The 26,523-nt window shown below is 42.1% G+C and overlaps 1 protein-coding gene across 6 annotated transcripts in view; it reads left to right on the forward strand.

The window, feature by feature from the left end:
- The window catches only part of FOXN3 (forkhead box N3), a 214,243-nt gene that overhangs the window by 170,831 nt on the left and 16,889 nt on the right, over positions 1-26,523 (forward strand). For 3 of the 6 annotated variants that reach the window (XM_065635756.1, XM_065635755.1, XM_065635758.1), the window contains exons 5-6: positions 14,558-14,623; positions 24,594-24,702. In XM_065635756.1, the coding sequence (XP_065491828.1) occupies positions 14,558-14,623; positions 24,594-24,702 (175 nt within the window). The remainder of the gene's footprint in view (positions 1-14,557; positions 14,624-24,593; positions 24,703-26,523) is intronic. The other 3 variants (XM_065635759.1, XM_065635760.1, XM_065635757.1) reach the window with 2 other exon arrangements.

The raw sequence follows: 26,523 nt of genomic DNA on the forward strand, positions 1-26,523 counted from the left end.
GAAAGGGTTTGACCAGAAATGTGTTTTCAATTTTTCGATTGAATTCTGTGGGGTAAAGAGGGGCAAGCCACTAATGGCAATAGCTGTGGGTGCACTTAGGGTATCTGAAAGGAAAACTGTTTTGCCAGCTTGTGAAATTCAGAGGTGACTGTAGTCTGCTGCTCTTCCCTAGCCGCATTCATAAGACAAGGTAAGGTTTGGTTTGATAAGAACATGCAAAAGAGCAAATCTGGAGAAGAGTAAACATCTGTGTGGGATCAGGGAGGAGCTTCCTCTAGATTGGGTCAGCTGATGACACTGTGGTGATGTAAGATTTGTGCATCTCATCTCATGGAGATAATGGCATCAGCCAACATGGGAGGCAGTCCTGCAGCTCTTTGTAACCAGGGCTTTGGTCTGTTTCAGCAAATCCGGATTTCTGTGAACAAATGTCAAAAATGTGGTGGTGGAGAAGATGGGACAGCACTAGGAAATGTCCTTTCTGTGGCAGACTGTTGCTTCTGCCTCTACTTTGTGGGCCTTCAAGTTTTTCAGAGCTATTGGGTGACCATTTTGCTAGACTAGTGACAAGTACTTGCTCCATCCATCTGTAACAGTGGACTTAGACCCTCTCTGTTGGTCTGGGTACGATATATATGTTTATATGACTTCCCAGTGAAAATGGATTTGCTGCTCTGGCAGAACCCTCCAGACGATTTAAAAGAACGTTTTCTACTATGTTGTATAGAGTTTCTTATGAATGAATCTGTTTAGTTTCCAGTGTGGAAAGCCAACGTAGTTGTCCAAATAGTTAAAGCTTTTCAAGAGATTTCCTCCAGTTTTGCCCCCTGAAAAGCTGTGACTTTCAGTAATTGCGCTGCAGTGTAGCCTTAGCTTTGAGGACCATGGAAGGTGGAGTTCCCACAGGATACACACTCAGCCAGAATGTTGTCACAGGTTTTGCTGCTAACTTCATTTTTCTACCTTTTGCACTTTTTCTCCCGTACCTTGTACATGTGTGCATGTCTCTTCTTCTCTGATGTACACATATACCCTTAGTCATACTGCTTAATCTAAAAGTTTGGAAAGAAAAGACAGAATTTCTGTGTTTAAATTCTTGAGAGGCACTCTGCTATCATAATGATGGAGCTGTAGGATTACCCAGAGATACAAAATGACAGACATCATAGTTAATACTCATCAGCATCCTTTCTAGCAATCTCAAAGCAGTCCCATCAGTAAAAAGCCTAAGCAAGCTGTGCTGCATTATCATGATTGAGGGCCAGATCAGATTTTTTGTTGCTGGCTGGCGTGAAAGGAGTAGAAAAGGAAGTTTTCCCACTCAGAAAACTAACTTTATAAATAAGCTCTTTGTAACATTGCAGATATGTCCTCACACTTCTGCTGAAGTACCCAGTAATGGCATGAAAACCATCCTCAAACGTGTTTCCAGATACATTGCCTTGAAACTAAAAGGAAAGGAGCTGCTTGCATTCATACCTGATAAAGAAAAATAGAAAGTCAGCATCTTAGAATCATAGAATGGTTTGTGTTGGAAGGGACCTTAAGTATCATCTAGTTCCAAGCCCCCTGGCATGGACAGGAACACCATCCACTAGACCAGGTTGCTCAAGGCCCTGTCCAACCTGGCCTTGAACACTTCCAGGGATGGGGCATCCACAGCTTCTCTGGGCAGCCTGTTCCAGTGCCTCACCACCCTCATGGGGAAGAGTTCCTTTCTTATGTCTAATACAAATCTACCCTCTTTCTGTTTAAAGCCATTACCCCTTGTCCTGTCACTACATGCCCTTGTAAAATGTCTCTCTCCAGCTTTCTTGTAACTCAGTGCTTTCCCAGCATTCGGAGTTTGGGGGTTTATGTAATCCAGGCCCTCCCCAGGCTGCATCAAGTCCAACAGCACTGATTTTTGATGAGGCATAATTACCACTGCTAGTCTCCCCTGAAACAAGTGATACAACTTCAACTGTTGTAAGGTTTTACACTGTTTCCATAACTCTATTACCATCGTACAGTCTAGCACCTGGTGTCCTGCACTAAGGAGTCCTGTGGCTACCAGGTCTCTAACTTTACTGGAATTTCAGTGACAATGTGCATAAAATAGAGGTATTTTCGTTGGTGTTCCCAATGGAAGAATATTTGTGGCTTTTATAACAAAGGCTCTACAAAGCCTGCAATACATACCATTAGTGTGCTGCTTGTACTGGATAAAGTGTTGCACCAGATTTATGAATAATTGTTTCTGAATTGGAGCATCAGGTATGTGCTAGGGGAGGGGAAAAGATCCCCGTAAGGTTTTCATTTCTATTCCGGACTGCGTGCAAGACAGCTGTTTGCCTATAAATGATGGCATTAAAATGAAAAATAAATAGGAGTTTCTTTTTGCATGTGCTTTTCGGGAGGTTCTCCACCCTCATACTTTGGGATTTTTCTACCCCCTGCTGGAGATGGGAAGAAGAGGAGCCAGGAGGCTCAGATCAGGGAGGGAAATCTTTGCCAGACACCGGGTGTTTAGAAACTCTTGTCTTCTGGCCATGGAGGGCGGTGGGATGGGTTGGGAGGCCTCTGTGCAGCGGAGGGGAGTTGGTCCCTGTGACTCTCCCATGAGAGGAAGGGCGATCGTTGAAGATCAGTGTGTAGAGAGGCAGAGATGGGGAGGGGGCAAGATGTTTTGTTTTCTTTTAATCCAAACATTATTAAGATTTGTTTCCCAGATGGCTGGTACTTTGCTCTCCCAGACACACAGATCTGACGCACAGATCATGCTAGTAAATTGAATTTGAGCTGGCAGTGTTAGTATGAACTGTTTGCTGTGCGTACCAGAAGCAGAACTCTAAAAGGCCAGAGAGATGCCCCTGTGCTGCACTGAGAAGGATTGCAGTGACTCATGGTTAAAATCAATAAACCAGCTCTCACTGGAGTTTGTTGAAATTTTGGAGCACAAAAAGAAATGTGGAGCATTTTTTCTACTGGGTTGTAAACACAGAATTGACAAGAAGACTTGTACTTACTAAAAGGAAGCCCTCTCTTTCTTCATGGCAGCTTTTGTTGTGCCACCCGTGTGGCTGGAGGGGTGGTGGCTGCTCCTGCCCAGCCAGGGGACACGGCCACCGGGATGGGGAGCCGCAGGGGAAATGAGACCTGCCACCATTTTGAAGGTGTGTGCCCGTGAGAATGGCACAAAACACACTTGTGATTCTTGTTAGTGAAAGCACTAATTTTTGACAAAACTGTCCTGAGCTATAGTTAAGCTGCCCAGCTGTTGCAGTCTGGGGCTGAGCCCTGCAGGATGCTGCTACTCCGATCCTCTTCCACGGGGACTTCTGGTTCTCTGGCTTGTATATACATGTAAGTGCTTTCCTGGATAACAGCCACAGCTCTCACTACTATCTGGATAAAGCTTCATTTCGTTTCTCTTTCTTTTTTTTTTTTTCTATTAGGCACAGCCCATGCACGTGGTCAGTTGAGGTCCCTGCTCACTGCACAAAGAGAACAAGATGAGAGCTCCTTAGCTTACCCACTCTGTTCTGTGCAGTGAATCCACTTTACACTTTTCAGCTGAGGATCTGAAGGAGTTTGCAAAGGAATTCTGGTTGTATTCTGCACATTCCTTACTACTCTGGTAAAATCACCTGTCAGCTAGTGGCGATTGAGAGTCCAAGGAGTTTGAACAGGATCATCCATAGCAAATCAGAGTTGGCAGAAGTGGAATCCTGTGTCTCTCCTTCTTTTTTGATTATAAAGTAACAGATAGTAGTAAGTAAAAGGTTGTTTTAACAGTGTTGGATGGAAAGGAATGACGTGATAGCAGTTTGGCACATTAGATGCATCCAAGGGGCCTATAAATGTGACTTAGCTGCAAAGCCTTGCCGTAGTGTTCGCCCCATAGAAACTTGAGTGAATTATTCTCTCGCCACATTTCGGTTCATTGCATTTCATATTTTCTCTGTTTTGAAATGTCTAAATAAAAAATCCAACAAAGCCAATATTTAACTTACATGTTTGCTACTATATAGTGCAGATGGTACTAAATCTTAGCATTAGCAAAGTGTTTACTGGAAGATCTGAGATGCATATGCAATCGAACTCAAGAAAAATGTAAATGAAAGCAAGTTTGATTTTTTTTTTCAAGTTTGCAATTTATCTTGTACAAAATCTCTTTTATGAAGTATTGAAGTAAGGAACAAACACCTTATAACTAGGATGTAATGTTTAGTCTAAACAAACTGTGTTGCAGTTATTTTAAATAATTCTGTTGTTATGTATGGTGTTTAAGCTAAGTTAAAGCCCTAATGTAGGGCTGACTAATTCCACTCTTGAAGTCTCTTCAGTGTTCAGGCAGCGTATGCTCGCTGTGTTGCTTTCAGCTGGAGTTTTCACTAAAAAATGCCAATATAGTCTCAGAATATCGATTGTTGTAATTAGCAAGTAATTCTGCTGATCCATTGGTAGACATCTGTAGTAGGAATGTCAAGATCTCCAAAGGCTATCTTTGGTTTTGTATGTCTTTATAATAATTCTTCAGAAACAACGTTAGTTCCCACCCTGCCTTACCATTGGCCTGTGTCTCGTTCTTCAGCCCACTTGGGAAGCTCTCCAACAGAAAAAGAAAAGGGGTGGAGGAGAAAGGTCATAAACCCTAGATTCCCACTCTTCAGCAAGTTTAGGAGGAGTATTGCAGGAAGAGTGGAACCAGTTTTGTCAGATGATGGCAGTGTTGCTGGGGCTGTCTCCCCTCCTCCGTTGATTTCCTTCCCAAAGGCAGAAGAGCAGCTGGTTCCAGCCCTGTCAAACTTCACTCCCGATGGAGGGAACTCAGCGTCGCCCACAGTCCCGGGTGAGTCTCTGCGTACAGGCTGGGGCTGGCACGCAGCAGTGCAAAGTAACCATTGTCAAGTGCTCTGATGGAAAATAGGCTTTAGTCTGCTTCTATTTGTTTGGGTAAGTTTGTGTCTAGTCCTGTTGGTCTTTAATGGAGATACACTTGCAAAAGGTTTGCAAGGGAGAACGAGCTGCCCCAGCAGGATTTTCTGATGTGTTTAATAATAGTTTTCAAAACTGGTAATTTGATTTATTGGTTTATTCATGGATTCGTACTAGTGACAGTTGGTCTCAATCTTAGGAAGAAGGGAAGTAAATAGTTCAGACTTTGATTTTCTCTTTATTTATAATATACCTGTCTGTCTTTGACATATTTCTACAAACAAAAGGTGATGTGCTCACTCAGGTGTGACTTTACTCAAGAATCATCATGAACACACCTCCATTTATCCACTGTCCCTCTGGAGGAAAAACACCTACCCTAGAACTGGAGGGCAAGCCTGGGCTGGCTAGCAGGGCTGTGTGGTATCGAGCTGAGCCCCAGCAGACTGCACGCCTGTCTGCCCGTGTGCCTGCTAGTTGGTGATGCTTATACTGGGTTTTTTTAACATACTTGTGGCGGCAATTCTAGCTGTCCCGCCTGCATCCACACCTTGAAACCCAGGATTGCACAGCGTACAGCAGAGTGGGAACTGCTGAGCTTGCAGCTAGTTTTCCCAGCCTGTCCTAGGTCCATGGCGAAACTCCTGTGCACAGACCTCCCTAAGCTGTGGGCCACTGTCCCTCCCCTCTGGTTCTCCCCGTTCCCCACATAGGAGGCTCTGCCTGCTGGCACCTCTCAGCACCTTCCTGCCTCGGCCTGCTCCACCGTCCCGCAGAGGAACACAGGACAGAGAAGGCAAGAGTCTGAACAGAAGTTCATATGACCACATGGGAGTGCAGTGGCAGAGATGAGACACTTGCAAGCCAGGTCTCACATGGCTCTCTCGCTGGCCTTCCTTCATATTGCCATGGTGCAAGTGCTACTGGAGTAGCCTCTGGCCAACTCCTCTTCATTACACTGGGGGTCTCACTGACATGCTTCAGGCTGCTGTGACAGAGCTCAGGCCGGCTGCGGATGGCAGCTGTGGGCTGGCATCACCGCTCCGCGCTGTGCGGACTGCCAGCTCTGAGGCTCCAGCTCCGCACTGCGCTCCTCCAGGTCCAGAGACACACCGAGCTTCAGGTGTCCCGCTCAAGTTCAGCAGCTCAAGGCTCATCACACGCTGGAAGCTGACAGGCGTGGGCCCTGTGCATCGATGGCACTGCCCGTGAGCTTTTTGCAGGTCACCTTTGTCATGAAGTGGTGCGAGGTCTGGTGCTGGAGCATCAGACATCATCCTGCTGCTTCTGCAGGTTTATGCAGATGAACTTCTGTGCAAATAGGCGTTGTTTCTTCATGACTGTGTTTTTGCACTCTTTCCCTCTGTGTCATAGAGTTTTGCAGAGCCCTTACCTGCCCTAGAGAAGCACAGCTCAGGAGGCAGCTTCTGGAGAGTCACTCTCTCTGGGTCACACTGTGAGCAGCAACACTGAAAATTCTGAAAACTCACATTCAATCTTTTCACTTTGTTCCAGCTCCTGTTAGCAGAGGTTTCCAAAATACCGTTGTTCTGTTGTCTTAAAATGTTCTGGTTACCAGTCTGTCTTCAGCTAATGTGGCTTTACTGAAATGGTCTTTAAACTTAGTGGTTCTTCCTTGCTTCCCCCCCTGCATCCCATGGTCACCTCGTTGTTTTGATAGATTCTTATTTCTTTTCTGCTTTTGTTTTGCTTAACTAAGCAAGCCAGACCCTGTTTTCTCTCCTAAAGTAGATTTCCATGTCGGTTCAGTTGTCCAGCTTGGGTTTTTTGTTCTCCTTTTCAAAGACTGAATCTTTCCTACTTCTTTCAGGGTACAGGTTGGAACGAGCTCTTTGCGCAGTGACTTGCAGGAACTGCAGCCTCCCCCGGGCTGAGGTCTGGAGTTCCTCAGTGCAGTCTGTTTCCCAGGGGTTCCAGAGGAACCATTTAGTTCATCAAAACTTGCTCTTAAATAAAATTGGGCATGCTGTTATCCTTCCCACCTAATCTAAACTGAATCACTTTGTGGTTCCAGGTTCCAAGGTCATCCTCATTACTTAAGATAAAGAGCAGAAAATAATCTATTCTTGTGCATTCAGCAATGTGGATAAAGAAACTTGTCAGCTGTCACATCCAGGAATAACTGGCCTTACCATGGCTAATAGCATTTGTTCTCCAATCTATACTGTGACGTTAGTCTCGCATGTTGACATAATTCCCATTTCTTTAATGATGCAGAGCTCTATCCAGATCCATATCTGGTATAAGAAGTCAAGAGCAGACCCAGTGTCTCTCTCCAAGAAGTCTTCTTTGACCATCTTTCCACAGCATTTCCAGACATTTTCTGTTTTCTTCTCTTTTATTCCCGAAGTCTGCAGTTTTGTTATCACGTGACAGTTTCCTACCGCATAAAACCTATATTCCTTTTCCTTGAAAAGCACAGACCTTCTGACACCTGTTTCAGTAATAATTGCCATTCCACCCTCTTTGTAAATTTTCTTGTAACAGAGCTAGTGCCTTGAGTTCCTTTTTTGTCGGTCTGCCTGCATTACTAGCAGGCAGCTATTTTAGCTGTTTGATTTTTTGTTCACCTTTTCTATTCTTGTTTTTGGTTTTATACTGCATTTGGTTCCCTAGTTAGACTACGCACAGTCCTTTCACTGGTGATGTCACATGCCTGACCCCTTTTCTCATCATTAGTAATTTTTTTTTTCCTTCAAATCCCTGAAATACCTTTCTCACTGTTGCATTCATGCTTACCTGACCTTTCCTCCTTGGCTTTCTGAATCTGGAAGCCGGTGTGGAATTCATGTTCGCCTCCTCCAGCCTTCCCCTGCCATGGTCATGCTGTGGGTTGTGCCATGGTGGTTCCAGCAGTGGGGATGTCTGGGTGAAGCCCTCCTGAAGACTCATCTTGCAGTGAAAGTACCTAAAAGCCACTTGTTCCTGCAGAGCCAGTGGCTGAGAGAGTGAGAGGACTCTAAACAATTTCTCCAAGGGTCATTCAGGCTATGCAAGATGCATCGGTTCTTTTCCACTTGGCATGTCCTGTGCTTGCTGGACTGAAAACGTACTTGGTTCTCGAGGTCTGGCGGACACGAATGTATTTTGAAATAGCACAAGAAGGAGATGAGTGCTTACAACAAACACTTGTATGGGACAATAAGGTCTGGTTTATTTGATATTAATGGTCAAAGTTTTGTAGAGGGCTTCCTCCTGCCAGCCATCCCCCAGCTTTGCTGGAAGAAAAACCTATCGTTAGCAGCAGGGACATTATGAAAGCTTGAGCAATGATGACTTTGATATCCCAGTTGGAGATAACACACACCTGCATAACTGGGGACAAAGAGCATGTGTGTTTGTGTGTATATGTATCCTTTGGTCAATAAAAACATGTGTGCAACCTGTAAGGCTGCAAGGAGTAACAGCCCTCATAGTCCCGTCCTCCACTGTAGAAGCTGAGGGGTTAAGAAGATGGTTCAAATTCCTGATCGCAAATTAGGTAAGTACATGATGGAACAGCAAATTGTTTCTCTCTTCTTCTGTGCTAGGCTCACTGGCCAGTGGTTTCTCCAGCTGTTTTCTGTTCTGTACTACAAGCCGGATGGAGTCAAAAAATATTTTACTGTTGCCTTTGCGATAGGTAATTCTATTTTTACATCCCTCAGCACTGAAAATTTAACTTTCCAGTAATATACACCAAAATGAAAAATTATCTTGAAAATAAAGGAACAAAACAAAGGAAACATCTCTGCCCTTTTTTTAGGCAGAGAATGTATTATAATGTGCCATTTTTCCATATAAGTCGTATATCTCATCTTTCTTTAGTCATCTGTCTCTTAAAGATTTTTATCTGGTAAAATATAAATCAGTGTTGTGAGTCTTTCTTTTAACAGTTAATTGATCTTAATCTTTACTATTGAGATGAAAGGTTAGGATGGTATGGTCTGGTTTCATACAGCTTTCCAAATGATAGATTAAGCTCTTTGAGTTTGGGCACATGCAAGACATTCTTTAATTCTTTCTCCTACCATTCTTTTTATTAAAGCTGATATTTTTAACAAGAATATATGTTGTAACTGCTTGTTTATACAGTTTTTCAGCTGATAAAATGGTATTGTTAGAGAATGGAAAATGTACATATGGCTTCATGACGAGACAAATTTAATGAAGTAGAGGAGCAGGGAGGCTTTTGTTACAAATATTCTGTATTTTTGAAAATTAGACCTCTCAGAATAATTTGTGCCATAGCTTACTTGGCAGTGCTGGTAGTGAACTTAGAAAAAAACCAAAAAATTATTAGTTTGTTCAGACCCGTACCTTTCTTCTGTGTCTCATACTAGATCCTTTCAAAGGAAAAAAAAGACCATTTTGTATTGCTAGTGAAATTCCCTCCTCCTGGCCTCTATTATGTAGCTTCCAGAATTCTCACTCTTGGTCTTCCATGCACTGTTGTCAAGGTATTGATGTGATTTCTTGTTTCATCCTTAGTTCTTGGTTCTGAATCCTGTTGGTTTACCATATGCTTCCACAAGCATTCAGTTTCTTCTAAGAGTTCTTCTAAATCTAAATTTCAGCAGTGGACTCAGTGGCATGCTGCACCCAGGAGTCTGACAGAATTACAGTACTTACAGCTCTCTTCAGGTATTTCTTTCTATGTTGCACATTGCAGTTTTGTTTTAATAGCTATGCTCTTATTCTGTCATTAGGCAAAATAAATTAAAAATAGGGAAAAAAAACCCCTTGCCTTCACTCTATTAATTATTCTGATGTCTTTGACCTAACCTGACTCATACCAAGGTTAACCATCATGATGTGGGAAGGGAAAAGGCACATCTATTAACAGACAAGTTAAATACGGGCAAGCTGCTATTTGCTCTTTTGCAGTTTAATAAGCCTGAAGGTAAAAGGTGGAAGACAGTGTTGCTTTTGCAAAATTTTCCTGCTGCTGAAAATGGAAAATATCAAAGAATCAAATCACAAAAAATGTGTAGGGATGGGCTATGCTAGGAGTTGAGGCAGGGAGTGAAAAGACTGATCTTATAGAAATGGAATAAACTGAACTTTTATCTTCTGAGTGCAGTGGCAGTAAGTTTTATGAATTCCAGCTAGAGCAGAGTATTTGAATGGAAGAAAGCACTGGAGGATGTTGAGGCAGAAGTAGAAGAGACCGAAAAATAGCATACTGAAGGTTGAAGTAAAATTCTTTACAAACATAGTCCTGTTTTAGCTGTAGTAACTTTAAATGAAAAGAAGATCTTATAAATTCCTTCCTGATGAGATAACATGGCAATGGTTGTAGTGTACAGATGGTGCAGTTTATTTACTAACCATATTTTTTTTTTCATCAGTTTGCAGTAACATTTTAGTGGTACCTAAATGTGCATTTTAAGTGCCTCTCTCTAGGCATCTCTGCTGGAAAATTCAGACTATGGTTGCTTTGAACTGCTTCAACTGCTGTTTTCTTTAAAACCTTATAGTATGGCTGTAAAAATAAATACCTGTTAGCAAAATCAAGAGCAACTGTGTTACCCTAATTTTTATTACAATTTTGTTGGAAGGGAATGGATTCGAAGCATTCAGTTAAGTCGCATCAAAGTTTGAAATAAAAATATCAAAATAAATATAAATATAAAACACTTCCTCTCTCTATGAAATTAGCTCAGATCAGAGATCACAAACATAATAAAAGGACAGCTGTCACATCTGGCTTTCTCAGGTACCCTGTTTGGTTTTAATTATTTTTTGTCAAGTCTAAAATAAACAATCTGCTACCTGAGGGTTATCCTCTGCCTTGCTGAATGTTTGTATGTAATCTCATGCCGAAATATTTCATGCCTACTATTTCACCACTTCACATGTCTGTGCAGGACAGACTCTGAGCTGTACAAGTAACGTGCAGATGGAAGTTTGGCTCGGAGCACGTTTTGACAATATGCACTAGATTGTAGTTCCACAGAGTGATAACTTGTAGGTTAGTTCCTCAATGAAAGAACTAGATGCTGCTTACCGATTTGGTGTTCACTTTTGAACACTTCGCTGAATAGGGGCTTGAATCTAAAATGCAACAAGCAGACCTGCCATGAGGTTTGTGACTTACCCTTGGTTGGTATCGCCTCCATCACAGGAAGTTTTGTCTTTGAAAGCAATGCTGGCAAAAATAGCAGTAGGCTCCCCCTGCAAGGGGAGGTGCTGCAGCTGTGGTGGAATTCCTGCCCCTGTTGGCTTTGAACTGCATTGGGGTGTCTGCTGTCATGCCTTATGGGTTTGTGTAAGTGCTTCAGGTTTCTTCCAGGTCCTTTCTGATACCCTGTGAAGGACACTTGGTGGATGAGGAACCAAGCACTGAAACTTCTGACTGTAGCGTGAAGCGCTGAGTGTATAGACAGCAGTCGGCTGTTAGGGACACCTGTGGCTGCTGGCAATTTTTTGTCACTATTTTTTGTCACTTTCTGATGTTGCCCGTTTGTGACTCTGACGTACTCTTCGTTCTTCGTACAACAACCGCAATCCTTTGTCTTGTTCTTCCTTACTTTCCTTTTTCACTGGGAAAGCCGATCATCTACTTCCACTAGCAAAACATGAACATACAGTTTGTGTATGCAGTCAATTCACCACTTAGTTTAATTAGTGAAAAGAAACCAGAATGCATTCATTTAAATACTTAATTATCTAAATTCCAAAACTTTGTATGGAGTTATTTTTAACCTGGTTTCCTAGGGAAAGATGTTCCTGCAATCATTTTTCACTAACCACCTACTGTTAATAACTTCAGGGGCCTTTATGCTGATCACAGACTTCAGGTAGAGCAGAAATCCACAGCCTCCGAAATGCAGACAGGTGGGTAGAAGGGAGAGAATCCAGTTCCCAAGCTGGTCAGGTTGCCACGCAAGGTCAGGCCCTACTGCTACAAGTGGGAGGATCTGCATGGAAGAGCCTTAATGAAGATGCCGGTTGTGGGGAAAGGGCCATCAGCGTGGGGGAGCAGCAGCCAAAGTGGGAAATGCCGGTCCAAGGAGAGGCACCCTTCACTTGCCTGCCTTCAGTGCTGCTCCTCGTGACTGCTCCTTGGCTCTTCTTCTTCAGGTCCCTCTCAGGAGAACACCTGCAGATTGCGAGTGTAAACGCTGTGCAAGAATGAACTGACCTTTGGATTTGCGCTCGAACATTGCTTCTGCACCTCTTTGTGTGACCTCTGCTGGGCCTCAGCCCTTGTCTTCCTCGTGCAGCCAGTCCCTCCTTTTTCTTATCTCTCTGCAGAAGCACATTGTCCTGGATCCTACTGACATCACTCTGGGTGCCTGTCTCCAAGCCCTCTCTACCTTTGCCAAGACGTTACGGAAGAGCTGTCTGGTTTCTTCAAGAATATACCAATAGAAACAGAGCTGGGCACTGCAGCAGCTGTGGGTGGGCTGGAATCATGGCTGCTCTTTGGAAAACAGCTGCTGTGGATGCAGCTGTGTTGTAAACAGCTCGTGTTAGTGTTGTGGGGTCATTACAGAAACGTGGTGGTACCGTTAGTGGCCCGAAGGCTAAGAGTGCACCTTTCAGGACAAACCGGTTTCATCAATTTTATCTCAAAGCACAGTTTGGTACACAAACAAAACCCAAAGTCAGCAGGAAATGTGGGGTGTTTTCTGGTTGCGTCCTTTATTCTTTCAACAGCAAAATTAACATTATGCTACAATGTTACCCGGTGCTGGGACCTTATTTGAAGTAAAACAATAAAACAAAATTGAGGAACCGTCAATAAGCAAATGCTGAAGTTGTCTGTATGAATTATGGTAAATTCAGCTCCTAACAATCTTCTGATTTTATGGTCTGAAAGAGATGGAAGAATTCTGGGTTGGTTTGCCTTTATTTCTCAGGCTTCTTTGCTTTCTGTCTTACTTTTCAATGTTAGACAGATTGTCCATCTTCAGTTTGGCTAAAGGGAGCTCTTGCTGAGTGGGCTGTGTGGTGTGCGGACCCAGTCCTGCAACGTGGCACGTGTTGGGGAGAGAAGCTGTGTGGAAATGGCACTTTGAGCATAGCTGCTTGCAGCAGGAGTACTGCTTGTCATGTATCTTCAGACTTGAAGACGAACATAAGTTGGTGGAGCTGCTTTTCGCAGTAGTCTGCTGGTGACTTTTGGAGAAGGATACGCTGACCTGTCCAGGAGACAGACAAGCACCTGCTTTCCAGTATGTGGGCACCTTTTATAATAATTTAGTCTACTGCTGCTTCAAATTTAGTTTTACACCCGGGACACTGTTGCTCTGTTTACTGTTTCAGCAGTTAAATAATAGAGTAGCTATTAGAAGTGTATTTCCAGCTATTCACAGAAAAATAGTACATAAATGAGTAAAAAAAATCATTTTTTTTCCTTAATCAGCCAAGTGAATTTCTGTTTTGCTTAAGCAGATATTGAAATCTTCTCTACTTCATTTGTATTGTTAATAAATTGCAGGACTTTATACCACATCACATTACTGGAAATAGATTTGATATATATAAATGTTCAATATGCATATATTTTTAACAATGAAAAGTGATTTTCTGACATAATAGCCAAAATAAAGTGCCATGAAGCTATTAGCAGTAAATGGAACTTTTTGGTATGTAATTTAGTATAAATACTGACAAGCTGGAAAAAAAAAACCCAAACAACAAGCGCATACTCATTAGTCATTCAGTTTAGTAGCACAGAGGCAGCAGTCAGCCAGGGTGTGCGTTTTTATGTCTGCTTCAATTGCACACTTCATTTATTTGGACATGGCATAGGCGGCTTTCTCTGTCACACGGCATCACTGCACGATTAGCAAGTTGCGCCCCAGGGCAGCTGGGACGCTTTGCTGGGGCAGATGTTCTTTTCAGCTTATTCAGTGGCCGTTCTGGGGTTGTTTACTGTTGTCATAGCTACCTACATTTCCATAGCAGCCGAGCTGCTGTGTGTGAAGCAACTGAATGTAGTTAAAAAAGGATCATATTTTGTTCTGTCTCTATAACTTACCATCTGTCAACTGACGGTTTGTGATGGATTCAGAAACCAATTTAAGAATAACAGCAGCCGGACGATGATTTTTGCTTATATTAAAGTGACAATGGACGAGGATGCAAATAAGTTAGTGCTTCGATGAAATGCTAGTTTCTTTTTTCCCCCCCTTAATTCTAGCAGTTTGGCTTCTAACACTTTCTCAAACATTTCCGAAATCCTTATTGACAAATCAAAATGACCGAGCGTCATCTTCTGTACTTGCCCAGCTGTAAGTGTTCCTTACGCTTTCCCACTCTACTGTCAGCTCATCCCCGTGTGTTGCTTCCACATTGTGATGTTGCACCTGCTTTCACAGACCCTTTGTAATGAAACCTAAATACTCTCCACGGAATTAAATAGTGAATTCATGGGGGTAACTGCGAAGGTACCATGCACACATGAGTATCATTTGGTGACATTCATCATTGTGCTCTACTTAACAGTAGCAATGGGATCACATGCAAGTTTGGGGGTAAATTCAATGTGTGATCAACAAGCCCTCTGAGTAATGAACTCTTATACCTTTTCACTGCAGAGATTTGGTTGAACCTATAGTTTAGCAATGGGGGCAAGAAGATTAGCCCAGTTGTAAATAATGTATTTATTGGTTGATTTTTCCAGATCCTGACATTGATGCTGCCACTGCCATGATGCTTTTGAATACTCCCCCTGAGATACAAGCAGGTTGTGAGTAGATATTTCTATAGCATATAGCAACATAGACATGTAAAGTTAATATTCTCTTTTGTAAGTATACAGCATACCAGATAAAAAGAAGGATTTAATGAAGAACTATAACCTCCCTTGCAGACCCTCACACTTCCTTGACCCTTACATGAGTATAATTTTGTGGTTCATATTACATTCTTTGTTACATGAATAACAGTAATCCATGATCTCTAATGTAAAAGATGGGTTATTGTTATTCATGGCATACATGTAATTGAGTAACATACTATTATCCATACAGATAGAAGACCTGGGGCAACAGCCAGGAGAAAGGCAGAGAGAGAAAGAGAGCAAGGGAGCGAAGGGTACATGGCATATGGTTTTGTTTTCATTTTGTTTTGATTTGACTCCCATCGTGTGAGTTACCACAGCCATCTGGATACTTTCCATTCACTTGGGCACTGTTTCAGCTCCTTCCTTGCACACATCCTGCCCGTTTGGCATTTTTGCGCTGTCTGATGCGAGGCAGTCGGCAGGCTCCGGGGAGCAAGGAAAGGTCTCATTTCCTGCCAGTCCTGTCCTTGTTCTGTGAACAGACCTGAGGTTTGGATGCCTTGTATTAACCGAGCAGCGAAGGGCCCTTCGTCCCCACTCCGCTGGGCTCTGCAAGTAGGGCAGGAATCATCCTGCCCCACCGAGCTTGCAGTGATGGTATTAGAGGGTTCTGTAGGGGAATACAGCCGCACAAAAGCGGGGAGTACAAGAAAACAAATACATATCGCTGGCCAGCCAGCACGGTCGTAATGCCAAGTGACAGACAGCTCTAAAAAATAAAAGCAAAGTTAAAATAGAAGCCATTATCAAGCCTGCCTAGCATCACCGCTATTGTTCCAGCTCATGTAACCAAATCCAAATTCCAAGGGAAGCCTTGATTTGCACTTTGATACTCTGCCTGAGGAAGAGAGTCTGTGACCATCAAAGCATTTCCTGCGCAGCCAAGGAGAGCTCTTGCCAGGCTGCTTGGTGACCCCGCCAGAGAAACCCTCTTGAGAAGTTCCTCTCTGGGGAGAACACGATGTACCAAGAAACTGTCTGTTCTGGAAAGAGACGAGAGTGGTCCTTGCCCTCCTCTCCTAAACAGCCTTCAGGGGCGTGTGCAGCATGAAGGGTGAGCAATTCTGGCTGTGCGTAGGTAGGAAAAACGAAAGGTTTTGTCAGGGAGAAGAGGTTGTCAGTGCCCCACCTCTTGAAGACAAGCTTGCCTGGAAGTGATTTGAAGGGAGAGGGACGTAGTTTACACTTTGGCCACAGGTGTTCATACCTGACTGAAAACACCCTTTTGGTCTGAGAGTCTGACTCCAAGTGTGCCAGTCACTTCCACAACAAAGACGGTCAGATGGAGGCAGAACCTGAGTGTCATTTCATGGTACAACAACTTCACAAGCCAGAAAGTTTTAAACTCTGGTCCATTAAGGCCTTTGTCTGTCCTACAAACATTTAACCATCATTGTGAAACTTGGATATCTCCAAAGCAGATTGTGAAAGTCTGGATTCATGTTTGTGTGGATGGTTGCGTGTGTTGGCTTTTGATTTTGAAGGCATCTTCTTGGATTAAAAGCTACCAGGATGAAAATCCGTTCTCATCTAGCTAATGTGGATGGTAGAAGCATCTTTAGGAAGAAGTTAGCTAGAGCCATCATTCAAAGTCTTATTAAAGTTTATTCTTTTAGAGTTAGTCTGTCAGAAAGGAATCCCATCTCAGTGACATTAGGAAATGCAGAGTAAACTATTCCTGCTTTGTAACAGATTGATTAATTAGCTTTACAGTTTTAAATGAACATTTAAAATTCTATACACAGGTGTGAAACACTGCAAACAACCCCATATGTATTTTAAAACCAGCTTTTGTATGAAATCTTGAAATGGTGTCTGAGCTGGCAAGAACATTGCTTACCATTTACCACAGTCACACCGTGCTTTACTTTTCATTAAAAAAAAAAAAAAGGCTGAATAAAAGAGTAAAATACTGGTATTAGGATGATTTTGTGTTTGTGAGGTTTTTATAGGCTCAGGAAGTTGATTGTTCACATTGTCACAATTATAGTTGGGGTGTTGACATCAGAAAAAAAATTCTTAAATATTAAGACTTTGCAGTATTTTCACAGACAAAATATTTCTAGATTGTACCTAAAGGCAGAACTTCAAAGTAGCCAGCGCTGTGCAAGACTACTGAAACACACAATCCAGCTGGCACCAAGAAAAAAGCATGAAAGATACTGCGATATGCTAAGAAAGGGCATGTGGGAACATAGTTTTAAAAGGTTTTTTTTCTTCAGTTTGTGGAAGTCCTTGTATTTCATCAAGTTTTGTATAGTTTGATTACGTTTAAAAAGAAACAGCAACTGAAACACCTGCTTTTCTTCAATAGTAGCTATCACAAGTTACAAGTACTTTGGATTTTGTTAGTAGGCAGTACATGAATATTAGTTCCAAAATACGCGATTTGCACTGGAAACTGTATTTTGACCTGCAGGGGACTGGATACTGGCTGGGCCATCTTGGGCGAGTTGTGTCAAATTTCTGGGCCTCTTTTCGCTGATGGGAATCTAATTCACAGGGAGGACAGAAGAAAAGGAGATGGTGAACAAACAGTAAAGCTCATTTGAGATGTCACAGGTACTAGCTCAATGAAGCCCATGGGCTGGTTTTATACAATTTTCAGATTTCCATTACTTCAATTCTTACCAATGTTGTGAAAGTAAATGTTACCAGCTGTCACTCCGATGTAGCATTCCTGACTCTTTAAAGTGTATCGTCCTGGGCATGTCGTTTAGTTGTGCCAAGCAATTGTAGAATCATAGAATAGTTTGGGTTGGAAGGGACCTTCAAAGGTCATCTAGTCCAACCCCCTGCAATGAGCAGAGACATCTTCAACTAGATCAGGTTGCTCAGAGCCCCATCCAGCCTGGCCTTGAATGTCTCCAGGAATGAGGCATCTACCACCTCTCTGGGCAACCTGTGTTTGCTGTGAATGAAATGGAGATTGGTTTTGGTGGTTTTGCAGTGTGTTTGGGCTTCCTGAGATTCAGGTTGCTGTTAGCATTTTAGGTAGCAAGACCTTCTGAATTGGTGAGGTCACCCTGAACTTGGAACCATTTGCTCCGAGGGAAGGAGCAGCAAGGAGGGAGTGTGTGTCATGTATTGCTGCTGTTTCTAGTGAAACAGCACTGTAGTCAACGTGATTGTACTGGAAATTTTGATTTAATTCAGGAAGCTCCTGACTCAGCAATATTATGCATAGCTTCGAGTTCATGAATAGTTGTTTGCCCGTTGCTATGTAATTTGGGAATTGCACACAAATGTAAGTACATTGCTCAAGCTGAAGTTTAATACTGCAAACAGCTATAAGCAGTGTTTGGAGAAAGGACTTGGGTAGAAATCAGGGAACTGAGAGTCCTCTCAGCTCTCAACATCCATCTATTGACCCAGGTTAGCTGGAAAGTGGCGGCCTTCAGGAGGCTTTGCAACCCGGTTTTTGCGGATGGTTCTCTACGGAAGACTGAGGCTCTGCGGTAAGGATGTTTGGGAAGATAGGAGCATGGAGGTTTTGCTGGGTGCTTCTTAAAAAGCAGGCTTTCCAAGGGAGAGATCAACATCTCTCTGGTCTGGAAATCTTTATTAATATTTGTCTCAAAGCATGTAAAACCCAAAATAGATACATATATTTTAAATTTGGTGGGAGGAGAAGTAATTCCCTAAAGAGATCTATTGATACTGTACCTCTATACTTCTAAAATTGTACCCCAATGAAGTTTGCTTTTTAAGCTAATGCAAGTGGAATCAAGACAAAAAAATTATAGAAAATTGCCTTCATAACAGACAGAAATCCTCCAAATAGGATCAAATAGAACATGCTGTTTTCTTGGGACATTTTTGTTGTATATGAAACTTGATAACTGTAATGTTCTGTTTGTACTGTTTGTGGACAAGTCACTTATTATAACTTATTAGAGAGTTTCCAGCTTAACTTTTTTATATCAGAAAATGGTAAGTCATTGACAGTAAAAAGTTTCACAAAGCTATTTTTGCTGTGACAATTCTGTATCAAAGTGAAAACTGGTAAAAGACATTTTCATAAGGTTGAAACTTTCCATTCCAGTTGCTGGCATTTTGGGGGGATTGGCATCCTCAACTTCTATTAAAGAGGATTTTTAGGGTTTTTTTACTTCATTGTTTCAATATTAAATCACTAAAGTGCGCAAATAGAATTGGAAAGAAAACTTATTTTTATGAAATACTTTCTATTTCTTTCTCCCTACTCCTCATACTTTAATTTAGCAGGATGGTCGAGTTTGTTGTTGGGCAGCTCCAGCATCACCAAAATGAAGACTTGCTAGCTGTGGTTTTCTGCTTACACAAAAAAATAACTCAGAAAATTGACTTAACTTTTATTAAGTGTCCTTAGACAAGGTATGAGTGAGATAGGATTAGCAGGATACACTTCTCTTCCCATGCCTCAAATTTTTGTTTAGAGTAAATGACTTGTTGGATGCATCCTTGACTCACAGTTTGTTAGGACTACAGACTGTGGAATTTAAGAGCTGTAAAATTGTCCTTGAGCAGTAAAATAGAAGAAGTTAGGCAGATGGCATCAAATTTGTGCCTGGGATAAGAGAGTTGAAGTGAATAAAGTTACACATTTGGCAGATGACATTTGCTTTTGGCAACTTCTGGTGTCCCATCAATTATACATCATTAGCCATTTCTTCTTTTCAGTTCTTGTAGCCTGAGATAAAGTATTCTGCTAAACACTGTCCTGGAAGAGAGATTGGCAGAAAGAAGCTGAAGCTGACAGATAGTAGCAGGAACTCTGTATCTCTTGTCTATAATGATTTCTTCTGTGCTACAAGAGATGGGTGATGGAAGACAGCCCTGAGATAAATGCATGTGCCAGATGATGACAGAAGAGGCAGAGAACCAGGCTGTCCCTACAGGATACTTTCCTACTCTACTATTCCACTTTTTTGAGTTCATTTACAATAAATACTATTAAATTTTCCTTACTGGTCTAAATATTGGCTACCTCGAGCTAGATAATTTAATGAAGTGTATGCTTGTTTCCCAGATGCCATAAAGAACATGTTTGTTACCCCTTTCTTTTTAATTTCTTTGATTTACAACAAGTCACTCTCAGTGTTGATGCTTCATTTAACTTCCATGTGACAACATTTAACCAAGAAGTTAGTCTCCTTATTTAGTGAGCTGTTGGGGTGTCAGGGTGTCTGATGACTCTATCCATTGAGTATTTCCTCCTTCTTTTTCATTTCAACTTTGCTGACTTGCTATATTGTGCGTTGTTAGACAAATCTTCAGGGAAAGGCTCAGTCTGGCATGGTTTTGGTTGCTGCGAAGGTCTTGGATGAAGTCGTTAGATCAGCTGGATGGGGGAAGTTTTCTTCACTTGCACAAGCACTTGCAAGTAAGAGATAATGGATACAATCTGTCGAGGGAGGTAATGGAAGAAGTCCATAGTTTGGGATATTCTACTTAGGTAATGTGCACACAAGGGTTTGCTCTGAATTAGAACAGTCCTGCAGTGGCTGTGGAGTGATGGTGTGGCCTTCTGCTTTCCACCTCCAGAGGCTGAGTACAGGCTACAAAACAACACGGGAGTTTTGAGGGCATCTATTCGAACTTTCAAACGCTATCTGAACGTAGGTTTTGGATAGATTCAGGTTATGGTATGTTCTCCTATATGGCATTCACTTTATTGTCTGTTAAACAGTAATGTTTGCTACAAAAGACAGATTCTTTTCCCCCTTAGAGAATTTCAGAGATGCAGTTTTGATTTTTGACATTGGATGCATTGTTCCTCTCCACAGTTAGTTGGTGGAGACTTGAAATGCCAGCAGATCCTACTTAGGTTGTGGAGTTCCACCAGAGCAACATCAGATGCAAAAATCATTTCCCCATCCAAGCAGCAGGTTAGGGGCAGATTCTCTGTACACAGTTTAACTCTATCCCAGTGGAAGTATTTCCTGGGTTTGAGCTTCCTGGGAGCAGGATGAGATCCAGTGCCTCCTGGAAAACACAGCAGTGATGAGAGCTGAAAGGTGAATAATGATTTTGTTGTTTCAGACTCTTTGCGTTTCGCTGGGAACATTTTGTGAAAGAGGAAATCTTTATTAAAGAGACGCACAGATCTTTTTGCATTGTTTTCTTGAGCTGAGTTTCTCAGACATAAGCATCTCTCAGCACTTGCACAGAAAAGGTGTAAATTACATTTCACACTTCTGCCTAGGAATTGGGAACCATGTAACCTGTCTGTACTGTTGGTTAAAGAAGCATTAGAAAAGAGGAGTCTGGACTGTGAGGTGTTAGTCCAGACTGGCACTGATTGATGATATGGCTGAGAGTAAATTATCTTGCCTCCACACCTCAAATCTTCAATCTGAAATATAAATACCTCACCTCGAAGTATGGTTTTGAAACGTAATTAAAGCTTGTCAGGCATAAATGTATCTTTGGAATAAAAGCACCATATATTTTCCAGTAAATAATCCACAGCCTTTCAGAAGTACCAACATGTGGAAATAATTCCTTGGATAACAAGTCGCCATCTTCACACAGCCTAGACAAAGGCAAGGAAAGCATCTGGGTACCAGGGACAATGTCTTAGCAGTTTATATACATAGATTTTTTTTTTTTTTTAAGAAAGTAATTACTGTCAGTTTGGGAAGGATGGGTATTGATACTTTAGATGCTCTAAGTAGAGATGCATGAGCAATAGAAATCAGTCTGCCAGTGGCACATTGGTTATATGGATAACTAGACATTAATACGTTATACCACTGAATTATTTTGATCCTGCTTTTAGGTTTAGAATGTTACAGAAACTAATTTAACAGCAAGTTGTGGTTTGTTTTTTTCTTTTCGTTATGGTTCCAGATGTTTACTGAAAGGATACACTGCATTGTCTAGTGTCCTCCTTCTGTTGATCCCTTGCGTACAACCCTTCTGTTGTCTGTCTGCATAACCTGACTAGTGATGTAGTGGTGTTGCTGCATTGTAATCCAGAGAGTTTTGGGGAACACAAGTAAAAATCAGTAGCAATAACACTGGTGTTGCAAGCTGAAATAGTTATTGAATTCTGAGTGGTGATGTCAATATACAGAGCTGTGATATACTTCAGAGAAAAGTCAGAATCATAATCAAGGCCTCTTCTGGCACAAATAGTCCTGTTGAAGCCTTTCAATGAGTGGCAGCACACTGAGCAGACCAGATGTAATTGAAGTGAATTTCATGGGCAGGAGTGGGCACCAAGTTGTCTCTTTGGGGATGTTTTCAGAGGACAGCAAACTTCTACTTTTTCCTTCTTTTTTTAAACAGTTGTTAATTCCTGAAGGGAAAATGCAGAGTGCATGTGTTTGTGTGTTGAGGTGGGGATGTCTTCAAATGTGAATCTTTCGAAGGGAATGTTCCCGAATAGCACACCGTGACTTCCAAACCTGCAAAGGGCCTGGGAAGATGAAGGATGAGTTTGAGTGGGGATGTCAATATATAGAAACTATAGGCTATAAGACTTGTCAGTGTGGTTTTTTTATATATAGGAGTGCAGGAAAAAAAGGAAACTCAGAGAAGGTAAAGAAGGAAAGACCTGAGACAATACTTTTAGAGAAGTCATAGGGAAGTGAACAGGATCTTTTAAGGAAGCAATGGGAGTTGTCAATAAGGCAGAAAGAGAGGGTAGGATTGGAGAAGGGATAAGATACACGTCAGCCAGGTCTGCCAACAGACTAGGATAATTAGGTAACCATGGAAAGAAGAGTTTGGGCATCGAGGAGCCTGTTGCTCTCTTTCTGCGGTGGAACTGTCACTGTATTTGCTTTGAAGTTTTACTTGTATATATATTTAGGCAACATCAGTAGCTAATTGACACGTGGCTCTGTGTGTATGCATAAATGTCTCATTTCAATATATGGTTTGTATCAGAGTAAAGAGAAAATTCCCAGATGTTTCTTGGTCAAAACTTGGTCGTGCTGTTGAAACAAATATAATAAGAAATTCAGATTCTGGAGTTTTTTAGCAAGATGACATTCCTCTACGGTATCTACAAACCCAAACATCGGAGCGTTGGAAGCATGATAGTGTCCCCTGAGTGAAACAGATTTGATCAATTTCTCATAATCTAGTGCTGGAGGAAAAAGTGCACAAAGTAGTGAAGTATAAATAGCAAAAAGCAATTTTAAAATTATTTTGGTCTTTGAAAGCTGACCCTAGTTGTTATAAAGTAGGTTCTGTAATTTTAGCCATGTGAGGCTGTACTTAAGCACCTAAATACAAATGCCCCATTCTGCAGAGGTGCTCAAAAGCAAGGGTGGATGTAAGGCAGTGACAGGATTTGATTAGGAGGGTGATGTGCTCTCACCAGCAGGAGCAAGAAGATTATTTTCCCAGAACTAATCTGTGTGGTCTGGAGTCACGGAAGGTGAGCATCAGGATAGCAGAGAGGGAGGTGTGGATCTGGCTTGGTGTTGATAGGAAGTTGAAATGTACCTCAGCAGCTTAGTTATAATGTACTTCTGAGCCTACATTTCTTTGCCTCAGAATACACTAATATTTTCAGGTGTGTTTGCAGTTGGGCATTTAAAGTGTATGTGTTGCTTCTTAGGCTGAATGATTTTTCTAGTCTCCCTGTAATTTGTTTAAAAACAAAATTTTGTAGGTGTATATAAAGTGATATGGTTTACATTTATCTTATATGTATTTATACAATATCTGTATGTTTAATACATCCAGAGTAATGATCATCATTTTCTTTTTGGACATTCCCCATCAGGGGAAGTTACAGTCTGAATGATGACTTACAGTAAAGAAAAAGTGAGTGAGCTGGCTAGCTGTGGGTGTTAAAGTTTGGGTTGGGGCTGTTGGAGGTTACTGTTCCAACCTGAAGGGGTGTAAGAGCTGTGCAAACAAATGGTGTTATGCATAAATCCCCAGTAAGTGCCTGGGATAAGAACTGTGTTCAGTAGCCCTGCATCCCACAGCGGAGGAGGAAAATGCTGAGGACCTGCTAAGGACGGACTCTTGCTTTGGCGGTGCCTTGGCAGTGCTTCCTCTGACGTTCCACTCGCCGAGCACCGCACAGAAACATGCCTGCGTAGAAAAGAAGTACTCGGTTGTAGGTTAAAATCTTGTTGACCAGGGCTGCAGTTTTTTATAAGCAGCCAAATGAAAAGGCCCCGGTGAAATCTCTGGTCTGTGGTGGCCAGTACCTGTGCCACTGGGGGTCAGTGGCATCAGCTGCCGCGTGGGCCCAGGGAGGCTCGTTGGTGACGGGCCGTGTGCTGGAGCCGTGTGGCTGCTGTCAGGCTGCGTGGCAAGTCACCAGTGGCAAGAGAGACGGGCTAATTAGTGGTATGGAGCTAGTGCCTTTTTAGCCTCTTCTCTCTGCCTTCCTGGTAAATCCACATTTGTAGTTAATATTTTATTTTGCAGGAGACAGAGGCCAAGAGATTGCTGCTCAGAAAGTAAGCTGGAATGATGAAAAGCTATGACCTGTGTTCTTGCAGTGAAGCGCTTATATTCTGCTTCTCTGTAAAGGGTCATTGTTTCTTCTTGTGGATGAAATGGTTACATCCGGTTTTGACTCTAAGCACATGCGTTCCCAGCAGAACAGTGATTACAAAACAAAAGTGATTTGGTTGTGCAAGGAATGATCTGCAGCAACTAGGTCAGGCAGTGGCTTCCACAAGCTGTGTTATCATTGATTGCTGTTAAATTTTTTGCCATGAAAATAGCATTGGAAATAGCGTGGCATTGACAAGAGCTGAGGCTGAGATGTTCAAGGTAAGCGGTGTACTACACAAGCCTCTCTGTTTTCTCAATTAGTTGAAAAGTTTAAGTTCCACATTTTGCTCCTACATTTTCCTAACTTTTCATTTAGAAGAAAAAATGTTCTTTTTTTGTCGTGTTGTATTTTTTTCAGTTCCTCCGGGAGTGATACAAAATGGAGCTCGAGTTCTGAGTAGAGGAATATTTCCTGGAGCCAGGCCGTTGCCAATCAACCCTATAGGGAGCATGGCTGTTGCAGTGAGGTAAGAGTGGCTCATTGCGGGATCTTTATGAAAGAAATCAGTATTTTGCAGAGAACGTCAAAGTATGTGTAAGCTCTCCTCAACAGATACTTTGCTGTTTGCTAATACTTCTGAGGTTCTAAATGAAATAAACCTCTGCCACCTAAAATTCTGGGATTATCATTCTTTGCAAAATAGTCATGGCGTGTCTGTCTGTTGCACACTGGTTTATAAAAAGCAGTTTTATTTTCACTAGCAAATTGCAGGCAGTTTATGGTGAGAACCTCCTACAGTGACCTGTTTTTCTAAGTGCAAATGCTTTTTCCTGTCCCTCCCTCCCTTTTCCTGAAGACCTTTTCCTGGATTAAATACCAGTGAGAAGAATATCAATAATATTTAAGCAAATTCTGAAAGATACCTAAATATATAGTCGTTTTGTCATTAACTTAGGTCTTTGTGAGGCCATTTCTTTTACTACAGTTTCTATTTCAAGGTTATACTGAAACATTCAAGGGTAAATCTTGTTTGAAGATACTCAACTTCTTCAGAAAGCAGAGCAGTAAGAGACATCTAGTGATGGCAATAAGAACTGTGGTTTGGTGGTTTGTTTTACTTAAAGCAGTGATGGTTTATTGGTGGAAGAACAATTTGCCTCAGGTGTAGCTCCCATTTTCAGTCAGTCACAACAGAAATTAATTTGGTCTAGTGTGCTGCCAGTGCCCTTCTCTTTCAGAATACCCAGTATCTGCAAAAGCTGTTTCAGCTCAGGCAGTCAGGTATTCTGGGGGAGGTTTCATAATTAGCACTGACCCTGCTTTGCTGGGCTGTTCCAATTACACTCTCTGATCTCAGCAAATGGCTGCAAGGCAGTGACATAAAGTATCTTGATAGCTACTTGTTCTGTTATTATTTACTTGGGATTTTTTTCCCCATTTGCTCTTTTTTTTTTTTTATCGTTTTTCAGAATCCATGTCTAGCCCTTTGAGTGCAGTATTTCCATCAAATAGATGGAGAGAGAGAGAGAACCTATGACATTCGTATACTCTTGATGCTTAAAATGCATAAAGGGGAAAACAATAATGGGGATAAAATCCATACTTTTGGTGGGCAGCTGTTTCAGCTGGTTTTCACATTTGCTACACTGAAGGGATGCAGCCCTGAGAGTCATTCTCCAGAAGTGGGCAGAGTTCCTCTCCATCTCGCTTTATCAGTCTGGTCTCGCTAGCAGCGGAGGTCAATCGTCTTCATCAGCTTTGCCTCTAGCTTTAGCCAGGGTTTATATTCTGCTCCAGTGGGGATTGCAGAGCTGCGAGACTACTGGATCATTAATTATATATCATTTTAATGAGGTGTCCAAGCTAAATGGAGGACATAGTGGTCTGAATATTCTCTTTTGAGTTAGAGTAGACCAGTCGAGGGTTGACCAAGTTAAAGCATGTTGGTAAGGGCATTGTCAAATGCCTCTAACACTGACAGGCTTGGGGCATCGACCACCCCTCTGGGACTCCCGTTCCAGTGTTTGACCACCATCTCTGTAAAGAAATGCTTCTTAATGTCCAGTCTGAACCTCTCCTGACGCAAATTTGAACCATTCCCACATGTCCTATCGCTGGATCCCGAGGAGAAGAGCTCAGCGCCTCCCTCTCCACCTCCCCTCCTCAGGAAGCTGTAGAGAGCAGTGAGGTCACCCCTCAGCCTTCTTTTCTCCAATTTAGATAAGCCCAAAGTCCTCAGCTGTTCCTCACAGGACATGCCTTCCAGCCCTGTCACCAGCTGTGTCACCCTCCTCTGGATGCGTTCAAGGACTGTCTCATCCTTCTTAAATCGCGGGGCCCAGAACTG

This window comes from Caloenas nicobarica, chromosome 5 (assembly GCF_036013445.1).
Source record: "Caloenas nicobarica isolate bCalNic1 chromosome 5, bCalNic1.hap1, whole genome shotgun sequence".
Lineage (NCBI taxonomy): Eukaryota > Metazoa > Chordata > Aves > Columbiformes > Columbidae > Caloenas > Caloenas nicobarica.